Source organism: Microcaecilia unicolor, chromosome 3 (assembly GCF_901765095.1).
Source record: "Microcaecilia unicolor chromosome 3, aMicUni1.1, whole genome shotgun sequence".
Classification (NCBI taxonomy): Eukaryota; Metazoa; Chordata; class Amphibia; order Gymnophiona; family Siphonopidae; genus Microcaecilia; species Microcaecilia unicolor.
The window spans coordinates 266,413,871-266,426,726 of NC_044033.1; the positions used below are offsets into that span (position 1 = coordinate 266,413,871).

Sequence of the window (12,856 nt, forward strand, 5' to 3'; positions counted from 1 at the left end):
CAGAGAGATAAACACATAAGTTAATATGTTAAATGTTACTCATGTAAGTGTGAGTCCCACCCATGCTCTGCCCAAATTCCTCCCATGTACAAGTCCACCTCTCAAATACATGTTATGTAAGATATACACGAATTTACTTGTTACTCTGCCTTCTTGCAATTTAATCTTTGGAGCAAGAGTCTACCTGCATCTTCATTTTCCTACCTGTAAAGTACTTTATGTTTAAATATTTTTTATTAACGATAACATAACTTGTACACAACTCAAGAAACAACATTAACAAAATGGCATCACCTCAGCTTGCATCACCTTACATTTTCCCCCTCTCCCCACCCACTGTTCCCCTTCCCGTATCCAGCTCTATCCCCATACTTATTCTATAGTTTCATCTTACTATTTCACTTTACATTTATATGTTATAACTTCAGATTCAAACTATCACCAAGTACTCTGGTAGAACACAATTGGGGTTTCACCCTCTGTAAGAAAGTAGTTTATAAATCAATATAGTCAGCTACTTTTTCGTACCAAGGTACTAAATGGTGGAATTCCTTGCCAAAAAATATAAGATCCCAACTTGATTATTTGGTCTTAAAGTTTTTAAAAATCTTTTCTTTTCAAAATATTTCTGCCAATTGATACTGGTGCCTAATCTCTCCCTTCTATCCTCCCCATTATGCTTTATTATTTAATTCTTTATATATTTACAATTCTTTCCTTATTGATGTGTGGGTTTATGTATTTTGTTTCATATTTTGAAATCGCTTCTTTTTAGCTTGCCAGCCATATTGGACTTCATTTACGATGAAGCACCTGTGTACATGTGTGATTTGATCAATTTGCCATTGAGAAATTCCTTGGTGACATCTCGAACTTATTTAAATCTGCACTATCCTTCATGCAGGCATCTAAAATATAAGACAATCTACGCCTCTTCCTTCTAATTCATCAGCCCGCAAACCTGGAATGCTTTGCCGAGATTCTTGAAAGAGTCATCAGATCATCAAACTTTTAAAAAACTGCTAAAAACGTATTTGTTTAACAAAGCCTACCCCGAAGTCAACAGTGTTGTTTAACTCCCTTATTCTTTTCCCGTTTTGTTAGTTTATCCGCTCCTTTCCCTTCTGTCAGCTTCTCTTATCTTGTCCATTTTTGCTATTGAATAATGTAATTTTATTGTAACTTTGTTAGCCACATTGAGCCCGCATAAGCTGGGAAACTGTGGGATACAAGTGGACCAATATTGGACTCAAAATTGTACGGGAAAATGTGGGGTATAAATGTCATAAATAAATATGCGCGTATTTACAGAATAGCACTTAGGTAGATTTTGGGCATTTATGTGTATATGGTCACGCATACATGCCGGTATTCTTTTTTTTTTTTCAACTTTATTTTTATTATTTTTAAAAGAGAAATAATTTATAATACAAATTACAGCATGAACACCATAACAAACAGCATATTAACTGAAAAACCCACCCTCTCTCCCCCCTGGAAATTACAGTGTAACATCAGCAAGCAATGTCCTGGTCTAAAGCAGAACATCAAGAGGAGTCGGGAAAAAAATGCAGAAGCATTAATCAAATACAATGAACAGTCTAAGTCTGTGAATGCTGATACCAGTCCAAAAAGAGAGCCCATTGCTTGTCAAAAACTTCCACTCTGCCTCGTTTCTGGGCATTGAGTTTGCTGAAATAATACGCATCCCACAGGACACTCCTCAGATGGGTCATCTGAGGTAGAACTACAGAATACCAATGCCGAGCCACTTGCATCGTATATATGCTAGACAAGGCAATATCACCCTAACCACATCCTGCAGAATGGTGTCACAGGGTATATGGAGTAGGAAAAAGAAACAGAGAGCATAGAAAACTGCTTGGCACACTCCTCCCCTAATTGGTTTGGGGACGTTCCCACCACATATGCAAGTATATACCCTCCATCCCACATTGTCGCCAACATTTATTATCCACAGAGGGAACAAAACAAGCAATATGGGAGGGAGAGCGATACCACCGTAAAGTAATTTTACTCAATTTTCAACCAATTGGTCAAAATAGAGAGGTAAAAAGTGTTCAAATAAGCAGTAGTCCAGTCCTTATCTGTAAATGAATGCCCCAGCTCTCTCTCCCAGTATGTAATAAAAGGGGGAACATTTGAGGAATCATTGTCCTAGTAAATCATATATTTTGGATATCATCTTTCTCTGTCGAAGCCCATGAGAAAATAATTCCTCAAGAGGAGATGGAGACCGTGAGAGCCTTCCCCTTAGCAGATCATCTTGGTGTAAATGTCTAAGTTGTAGATAGATATAAAAGTCTTTAGTTGGAATCTGAAAGGAGCAAAAACTTCCCTCTGAATATAACTGATGTATATAAATTATTTATTTATTTATTTTTTTTATTTATTGGTCCACTTGTATCCCACATTTTCCCAGCTTATGCGGACTTAATGTGGCTGACAAAGTTACAATAAAATTACATTATACAAGAGTAAAAATTGGCAAGATAAGAGAAGCTGACAGAAGGGAAAAGAGTGGATAAACTAACAAAATGGGAAAAGAATAAGGGTGTTAAACAGCATTGTTGACTTCGGGGTAGGCTTTGTTAAACAAATAAGTTTTAAGCAGTTTTTTAAAAGTTTGATGATCCGTTGACTCTTTCAAAAGTCTCAGCAAATCATTCCAGGTTCGTGGACTGATTGAATGAGAAGGAAGAGGCGTAGATTGTATTTTAGATACCTGCATGAAGGATAGTGCAGATTAAGATAAGTTCGAGATGTCACCAAGGAATTTCTCAACGGCAAATCGATCAAATCACACATAAACACAGGTGCTTCACCTTAAATGATCTTGTGAGTTAAGGCACAGATCTTGAAATCAATACGGTCCTTAATGGGAAGCCAGTGAATCTAAACCTCTGTGTTCCCAATTCATAAACCAACAAGAGGTCCACCCAGGCACAAATGATGTAAGAACAGATAATGGAGCCAATCTAGAGATTCCCCTGTCTCCCATTAGCCTATGCAGCCATCTCATCCAATGAGTCACCGTATATCTAAGGATAGGATTCTAAATTTTCCCTCACCTAGTTATCCGGTGGGGTGTCCACAGAGCCTGTCTGTAAGAAGCAGAACCCAGAAACACCCCCTCAATTTGCACCCAGGTCAAGGGGTAACTGGCTTCCCAAGATAGAAAATTTAATCTGAGCTGCACAGAAGTATCTCTTTAGATTGGGTAACCCAAGTCCACCCTCTGATCTCTTTCTCATGAGCACCATCTTGGAAACTTGTGGCGGATATTTCCTCCAGATATATTGAAAAAGCTTACGTTGCAAAGTCTAATGTTCATTTAGAGACAAGGACTGGCAGGGTTTGACATAGGTATAAAAACTTGGTAGAAGCATCATTTTGCTGACAGCTACATGCCAGTATTCTAATCATTTACACACTTAATTGTCGTGTAAATTGCTAGTGCCCACTTTATAGAATTTTCCCCTTGGGGGGTAGTTTTATAACCGAGCACCTATGTTATAAAGCAAAGCAGTCGCTTACTTTTCTGTATAAAATATTAGCACTTAAGCGACTGAAAATGCGCCTCGATTTAAGGCTTGATCGTTTATACCAACCATTTGCGTGCCTTGTGAACAAGATGTGCCCAAGAGGTTGATAAGAGGTCAGTTATGCATGGGAATGCCCATTTACATGCGTAAACTAAGTATTGCCATTTACACACATTTTTGCTGCCTAAAACTAGGCAGTGCTTGATGATATTACCCTCCCGTCCTCCCCAGCATCCTCCCCACCCCCCAATACTTCCCAAAATACCTGTTTACACCCTCCCCATGGGTGCTCCCAAACATTTCCACCTCCCTCCCCCCGCCCCATGCCAACTGATGAAAGCAAGCCATTTCTAGTACAGAACATTATAAACATCCTGCAAGCATATCAATTTCCAGAACAAGAGTAAACAATATCAAAATAATATATGCAAACTGTTTCAAATGTCAACATAAACACCAGCTATTCCATCTGGAATTGGAACACGCAGAGGCCACGAGGCCTGTGCACCAGAACCATTCAGCAGTCATTCAAAAGTTGCACTCAAAAGTCACACAGTCCCCAGTCCAAAAGTTCCACAGATCTCCAAATCACCTGAGGCTTCTTCAGAGACCTCACAGAAATACAGTATAATACAAACAAATCCAGTGAGCAAGTCAGCATAAGGGGGGGGGGGGGGGGGGGGCTCACAGAAGGCTCATTTCTGATGCCTGCCACTGCAGCCAGCAACTTAATGACCCTCTGCCACTTGGGTCTCTCTTAAATTTTCTGCATTGCCCAAGAGGCCAATTCCAAAATAAGGTCTACAGCTCCCACTGATATAAATTTTTGTGCTTCCTCCTTAAATCGGTCTTTATGCAGCTGACCATCCTTCGTAAATGTGAGAGCAAAAGGGACGTGCTGCTGATAGCCCACACCTTCAGCTTGTAACCTTTCAGTGAGGAAACAGAGTTCCCCCCTGCGTTTCAGGGTAGATAACAGCCACATCCTGATACAAGTATATGTCATATGTACTACTACTACTACTACTATTTAGCATTTCTATAGCGCTACAAAGCGTACGCAGCGCTGCACAAACATAGAAGAAAGACAGTCCCTGCTCAAAGAGCTTACAATAATAGACAAAAAATAAAGCAAACAAATCAGTTAATGTGTAGAGGAAAGAGGAGAGGAGGGTAGGTGGAGGCGAGTGGTTACAAGTGGTTAGGAGTCAAAAGCAATGTTAAACAGATGGGCTTTCAATCTAGATTTAAAGATGGTCAAGGATGGGGCAAGACGTAGGGGCTCAGGAAGTCTATTCCAGGCGTAGGGCGCAGCAAGACAGAAGGAGCGAAATCTGGAGTTGGCAGTAGTGGAGAAGGGAACAGATAAGAAGGATTTATCCAGGGAACGGAGTGCACGGGAAGGGGTGTAGGGAAGGACGAGTGTGGAGAGATACTGGGGAGCAGCAGAGTGAGTACATTTATAGGTTAGTAGAAGAAGTTTGAACAGGATGTGAAAACTGATAGGGAGCCAGTGAAGCGACTTGAGGAGAGGGGTAGTATGAGTAAAGCGACCCTGGCGGAAGACGAGACGGGCAACAGAGTTTTGAACCGACTGGAGAGGGGAGAGGCGATTAAGTGGGAGGCCAGCAAGAAGCAGATTGCAGTAGTCCAAACGAGAGGTGACAAGGGTGTGGATGAGGGTTTTGGTAGAGTGCTCGGAAAGAAAGGGGCGGATTTTACGGATGTTGTAAAGAAAGAAACGGCAGGTCTTGGCGATCTGCTGGATATGAGCAGAGAAGGAGAGAGAAGAGTCAAAGATGACCCCAAGGTTTCGAGCTGAGGAGACAGGGAGAATGAGAGAGCCATCAACAGAAATAGAAAATGGGGGGAGCGGGGAGGTGGGTTTGGGAGGGAAAATGAGAAGCTCAGTTTTGGTCATATTTAATTTCAGGTGGCGTTGAGACATCCAGACAGCAATGTCAGACAAACACGCTGAAACTTTGGTTTGGATGCAAGGTGAGATATCAGGGGTAGAAAGGTAGATTTGGGAGTCATCAGCATAGAGATGGTAGGAAAAGCCATGGGATGAGATTAATGAACCAAGGGAAGAAGTGTAGATAGAAAAGAGGAGGGGACCAAGAACAGAACCCTGAGGTACGCCGACAGGCAGAGGGATAGAAGTAGAAGAGGATCCACCAGAGTGAATACTAAAGGTGCGGAGGGAGAGGTAGGACGAGAACCAGGAAAGGACAGAGCCCTGGAATCCAAGTGAGGACAGGGTATCGAGAAGTATGCTGTGATCGACAGTGTCAAAAGCAGCGGAAAGATCAAGAAGAATGAGGATGGAATATTGACCTCTGGATTTAGCCAGTAATAGGTCATTTGAGACTTTAGTAAGCGCAGTTTCGGTTGAGTGGAGAGGGCAAATACCAGATTGTAGTGGGTCAAGAATAGCATGTGAGGAGAGAAAATCAAGGCAGCGGCGGTGAACAGCACGCTCAAGTAATATGTGTCCCAAACAATTTTCCCCTTATGTCTGGCAGTCATTAGTACTGCTTCCTTCAGTTTAAAACTCTGGAAATAAGCCACTGTGTCCCATGCTGTATTTGGGCGAGCCTTTCCAAGTGCTGTGTGCGCCCTCAAAATCTCAAGCTGCTCAGCTGAAATGGGCTCCCCTGATTCTGTTAACAGATGACTGGACAAGTGTCGTATTAGTGTCCCACAGTCCATATAATCCAGTGTTTCTGGCAGGCCCCAAACCCAAAGAATACAACTGCGGGATCTGTTCTCCAAATCCTCCACTTTAAGGACCAAGTCCATATTACCCGCCTTCATATCCTCCAGTTGTTTATCCAAGGAGACAAAGCCTCCGAATGGTCCTGCAGCTGCTGGTCATGCTCTTCAATCCGGCGGCCTAAGTCTGCAATGTCTTTTTGGAGATCAGCTTCCAGCACAGTGAATTCCAAATGGACTGCCCTAATATCCATTTTAACTTCTTGTAGCCAGGCTGTAATGTCCCCTGCTAGGCCCAGAGTCACCACAACTGGGGATAGGGTAGCTATCTCCACTTGTGAACATAAGAGTAGCCATAATGGGTCAGTGGTGTAGCCAGAAGGCAATTTTTGGGTGGGCCAACAGGTTGGATGGGTGGCAGTACAACTTTTTTAAAAGAGAAAAAACAGCAACCTGATGCACCGATGCTCTGTCCCTACCATGCTCCCCATAACTTCAGTGAGGGTAGCAGTGCAGGCTTCAGTGGCTGCAGGCCAATTGAGATCTAAGGGCAGTACAAAAGACTGCATGTCAGCCCCATTGAGCCATGGTCCTCCAACATGCATATGGTATTGAAGCCAAACACATTCTGTATCCAGAGAACCTCCTCACCCTCCACCAACAATGGATACAGAGCACAGCAAGGACATTTCCACATAAAACTCAATATACAAAGAAATTGCTTCTAGTGTAATCTCAATAACAGACATATTATTAATTAATTTTTTTAAAAATCTATAAAACAAAAGTCACTCAGAACCAGTGGTGTGCTGGTAAATTTTTAACAACAGGCTCTCTCCCCGGTCCACCTCGGCGCCCCCCCCCCCGTCCACCTCGCGCCCCCCCCCATCCACCTGTGCGCCCCCCCCCCAAAAAAAAAATTTGCAGAGCTGGCTATACCCGGGGGGGGGGGGGGGCAGCGGCCAACACATTACTCTCTCCAGGAAAAAAAAATTAAATGATCCCAGGTTCCAATCTAATTCATGTTTAATATGGGATAAAATGCCATAAATAAGTAAATAAACATAAACTTTTAATGTTCAGCACCTGATTCTCAAAGTGGACATATTCCAAACACTATAAATAAAAAATAAAATTATTTTTTTTCTACCTTTGTTGTCTGGTGACTTTGTTTCTCTGATCATGCTGGTCCAGTATCTGATTCTGCTGCTCTCTATCTGTTCCCTTGACTCCGTTTCCAGGGCTTCTTTTCCATTTATTTCTTTTCTTTCCTCCTTTCTTCTTCATTTCTGGTCCTCCGCATACTTGACTGTACAGTGGATCCAGCTTCTGCCTATTTTCTCCATCCATGTGCAGTTTCTCTCCTCACTTCCTTTTCCCTCATCTAATCTCCTTCCTCTATCTTCCCTCCATGTCCAGCATTTCTTCTCTCTCCCTTCCCTCCCCTCCATCCATGTTCAGAATTTCTCTTGCTCTCCCCGCCATCCGTGTCCTGAAACTCTCCTCTCTCCCCTGCCCCTCTCTATCCATCCATACCCAGCAATTCTCTTCTCTCCCCTGCCCCCTCTGCCCAGCAATTCTCTCCTCTGCCCATCCATGCCCAGCAATTCTCTCCCCTGCTTCCCTCTGCCCATCCATGGCCAGCAAATCTCTCCCCTGCCTCCCTCTGCCCATCCATGGCCAGCAATTCTCTCCCCTGCCTCCCTCTGCCCATCCATGCCCAGCAGTTCTCTCCCCTGCCCCCCTCTGCCCATCCATGCCCAGCAATTCTCTTCCCTGCCCATCCGTGCCCAGCAATTCTCTCCCCTGCCTCCCTCTGCCCATCCATGCCCAGCAATTCTCTCCCCTGCCCCCCTCTGCCCATCCATGCCCAGCAATTCTCTCCCCTGCCCATCCATGGCCAGCAAATCTCTCCCCTGCCTCCCTCTGCCCATCCATGGCCAGCTGTTCTCCTCCCTTGCCTCCCTCTGCCCATCCATGCCCAGCAGGTCTCTTCCCTGCCCCCCTCTACCCACCCATGCTCAGCAAGTCTCTCCCCTGCCCCCCTCTACCCACCCATGCCCAGCAGGTCTCTCCCCTGCCCCCCTCTACCCACCCATGCTCAGCAAGTCTCTCCCCTGCCCCCCTCTACCCATCCAGCGATTCTCCTCCCTCCCCTGCCGCTCTGAAGCATGTCCAAAGATGTCCTTTGCTCCCACCCTCCCCTCCCGCTCCCCTCCGTCTTTTTTTAATTACCTCCGTCGAAGCGCTGCCATTTAAAGCCCTGTTGCGTGCTGGCTGGCCGTCTCCAGGCTTCCCCTGCTTGATTCGGATGATGTTCGTGCCTTAGTCCCGCCTTCGCGAAAAAAGGAAATGACGTCAGAATGAAGGCGGGACTAAGGCACGAACATCATCCGAATCAAGCAGGGGAAGCCTGGAGACGGCCAGCCACACAGCAGGGCTTTAAATGGCGGCGCTTCGACGGAGGTAATTAAAAAAAGACGGAGGGGGGCGAAGGACATGGTTGTACATGCTTCGGAGCGGCAGGGGAGGTAAGCATGGCCAGTGATGGCGCCCTCCTGCCATGCTTACCTCCCGCAATGGAGCCGGCTTGCCCCCAACAACAACCGGCTCGCAAGAGCTGTCAAAATTTAACAAGCGGCTCTTGCGAGCCGGTGCGAGCCGGCTCCAGCACACCACTGCTCAGAACCCACAGCAAATCTACAATGCCAACACTAACTTCCAAAAACAAGGACCCTACCTATGAAAAGGAAGTGCCTTTAATATTATAGTGGGGCCCTAAAATACAAATACATTTATCAGGAAAGCTAAACAAGCCAACTTACTACAGAATGCTACATTGAAACTTCATGCTAACAGAGTATCTCACTCACACACAGAGAACACAAATGTCAAATACGGAATAAGTGACCACAAACTCTAGAAATATAAATTAAACAGAAACCTCAAGAAACCAGACCTTGCATGTAGTACAACACCAAAGAAACATGAAAGATGCAAAATATGTGCAAAATATAAAGACAGCACATGCCAGGGATGGTGTTAGGGGATGGAACTAGGGCAATTGTGCTTGGTTCCTTGGCCAGAGAAAGCCCGCCTGCTGGAAGCTGAAGGCGCAGCCTGGTAATGGACTTTGGGGTCCTTTCCTAGATTTCTGTCCTGGACCCCAGCTATGTTTAAAATCAACTCTGGCAAGATGTACATTCCAAATCCAACATATTATATTCACAACATTAAAAATAAAATAATTTTTATACCTTTTTGTTGTCCGGTCATTTTATTTTTCAAATCATATTGGTCCCAGTGTCTGATTTCTGCTTCCCTCTGTCTTCTCTTAACTCACTTTCCAGGATCTCCTGTCCATTTGACATTTCTTCTTTATCCATGTCCATCATCCATCTCCCATCTCTGTTTTCCTATATTTCCTTGTCCAGTATCTCCCCTGTGTTCATATCCCCTCATCCATCATCATTCCTCTGTGCACCTATGCACCCCATGCCCAGCATATCCCTTCTGTGTTCCTATTCTCCCCCCGTCTGGTATCTCTCCCCCCTCTCTGTGTCCATATATCCCCCTCTCAGTGTCCAGCATTGTATTCTATTCCATATCCCCCTTCCCCCACCCATGTCAGGCATTGCCCCTCTGTGCCCATATGCCATTGCCGTCCCCATACAGTATCTCACATTTGTGTGCCTTTCCCCATGCTCCCACCTAATGCCCATCATCTCCCTTCTGTATCTGTACACCTCCCTATGTCCCCTTTCTCCCTCTTCCACACCAATGTGTCCCTCTCCTCTCTGATCCCACCCCAACCAGCTTCTCTTCCTCTCTCTTTCCTTCCCCTTATGCATTTGGCTCTTTCTCCCACTGTGGGTTCAGCATTTGACTCCCTCTTCCTTTATCCCCTTGTCCAGCATCTCTCTCCCTTCCCTCTAACCCCTCCCATAGGTCTAGCACCTTTCTCTCTTTGCTCCAGCCCTCCTTGCAGGTCCACATCTCTCTCCTTTCCCTTCAGCCACCCCCTGCATATCCAGCACCTCTCTCCCTTTCATCCAGCCCCCCACTACATGTTCAGCACCTCTCTCTCTTTCATCCAGCCCCCCTACATGTCCAGCACCTCTCCCCTTCATTTCAACTCTCTGCATATCCAGCACATCTCCCCTTTTCCTCCCGCATATCCAGCTCTTCTCCCCTTCCCTCCAGCCCCCCATGCAAATCCAGCACCTCTCCCCTTCCCTCCAACCTTCCCCCTGCAAATCCAGCACTTCTCCTCTTCCCTCCAACCTTCTCCCTGCATGTCCAGTACCTCTCTCCTTTCCGTTCTCTCCAACCCCCTGCCCCTCATGCTAGCACCTTTCCCTTCCCTTTAGCCCACTCCCCTTGCAGGGTCAGCACCCCCCCACACACACAAGTCCAGCACCCTTCCCTTCAGCCTAATCCCCTTGCAGGGCCAGCACCCCATTATTTTCCTCACCCCCCAACAAGTCCAGCACCCTTCCCTTCAGCCCACTCCCCTTGCAGGGCCAGCACCCTATTATCTTCCTCACCCCGAACAAGTCCAGCACCCTTCCCTTCAGCCCACTCCCCTTGCAGGGCCAGCACCCCATTGTCTTCGTCACCCCCCCACACAAGTCCAGCACCCTTCCCTTCAGCCCACTCCCCTTGCAGGGCCAGCACCCCATTGTCTTCGTCACCCCCACACACACACACATACAAACACACAAGTCCAGCATATCTTCCCTTCCCTTCAGCCCACTCCCCTTGCAGGGCCAGCACCCCATTGTCTTTGTCACCCCCACACACACACACATACAAACACACAAGTCCAGCATATCTTCCCTTCCCTTCAGCCCACTCCCCTTGCAGGGCCAGCACCCCATTGTCTTCCTTACCCCCCCCCCCCCCCCAACACACATCCAGAACCTCTCCCTTCAGGCCCCTCCCCTTGCAGAGCCAGCAGAGACCACTGTCTTCCTCACTCTCTCCCACCCCCACCCCCCGCTGCAGCGCTTGTATTCAACGCTATCGGCGCTGCCTCCTCCTGCACCTCACAGTCTCCCACCCCCGCGGCAGCGCTTGCAATTTGCTACCGGCGCTTCCTGATCAACTCACAGATGAGGCACCGATGACCTGCTCTTGGACCTTCCCTCTGCTGCGTGCATTCCGGCCTGCGTAAACAGGAAGTTGAATCAGCGCGGCAGAGGGAAGGCCCCGGAGCAGGACTTCGCGCTGCGTCTGTCAGCTGTCAGGCAGCGCCAAGCAAATTACAAGCACTGCCGCAGGGGTGGGAGGTGGAGACTGTGAAGTACAGGAGGAGGCAGCGCCGATAGCATTAAATGCAGGCGCTACAGTGGGAGTGGGAGAGGGCAAGCAGGCGAGGAGACACGGCGAGGGACTCTGGATGGGCCTGAGACAAAACTGGGCGGGCCTGGGCCTATCCAGGCCCGCCCGTAGCTACACCCCTGTACTGGGTCAAACCAATGGTCCATCTAGCACAGTATCCTGTTTTCCAAACAGTGGCAAAGCCAGGTCACAAGTACCTAGCAGAAACCCAAATCGTGGCAACACTTCATACTACAAATCCCAGGGCAAGCAGTTGCTTCCCATGTCTTTCTCAATAGCAGACTATGGACTTTTCCTCCAGGAATGGCAAACTATGGACTTCGCCCTTTAGACACCACCATTGCTGCGGTCCACCACTATACTGCCTGGCTCTATGCATTCAGCCTGCACCACCATAGAGTAAGAGAATTGGGATAAATCAAATCCTTTCATCTTTAGACTCCTGGAATCAATGGAGCAGAGAGTTCAAGTGTGCACAGAAATAGCAGGATGCCTTAGTGATGATGTTGATTTTGCTCAGGAGGTGAGGAGATCCGGGCTCAAGCGGCCATCTTGGGCAGTGATGTCACCCCTCTCACGTACAGTGTACTTTAAGAGAAAGTGTTCCTGGGCTCATGTTAGCTTGAGAGAGGAGAATCACACATGTCAATTGCATTTTTAAATCTATGGGCTCATGTACTGACAGTGCACGCTGACATCATTATCTTGATTATCTATTGCAAGGATGGGCCCTTATGATAGATACTATGTGATAATACAGTTGGTGTGCTAACTCAAGAAGTGATTCCTTTTGTGTGATTTTCCATGAGAAAAGTGTACAAAGAAGCAAATATAAACATCTGTAGGTAGTTTACTGGTGATGGGGGGGATCTGTATCCTTTCATTTTGAAAATTGGTGCAAATTGGTCCAGAATTATTTACATTAAAACAATGCCAAATGTATTCATGTCTTAGTAAAGCTTCTAATGATCAAAGCTAAATATGTTTGTTTCTTTAAATAGGCCGTTTGGGACTGCTGGACTATGATGTAGTTGAAATAAACAACCTTCACCGACAGGTTTTACATGGAGAGAACAGACAAGGCATACCTAAATCCCTATCTGCAGCAACAGCACTAAAACAGTAGGTCTTCAGGGGATAGGGGTAATAGCCTAGGGAGGGTAATTTTCCAAAAACAGTCCTATATCTGTGAAGGTGGGCTTTTAGGGGGAAGTTATCAAGCTACATTAGGG

At 46.3% G+C, this 12,856-nt stretch overlaps 1 protein-coding gene across 3 annotated transcripts in view; it reads left to right on the top strand.

Moving 5' to 3' along the window:
• MOCS3 (molybdenum cofactor synthesis 3) overlaps positions 1-12,856 on the top strand; it is a 158,116-nt gene that overhangs the window by 80,949 nt on the left and 64,311 nt on the right. For all 3 annotated transcript variants that reach the window (XM_030198069.1, XM_030198070.1, XM_030198071.1), the window contains exon 8: positions 12,626-12,746. In XM_030198069.1, the coding sequence (XP_030053929.1) occupies positions 12,626-12,746 (121 nt within the window). The remainder of the gene's footprint in view (positions 1-12,625; positions 12,747-12,856) is intronic.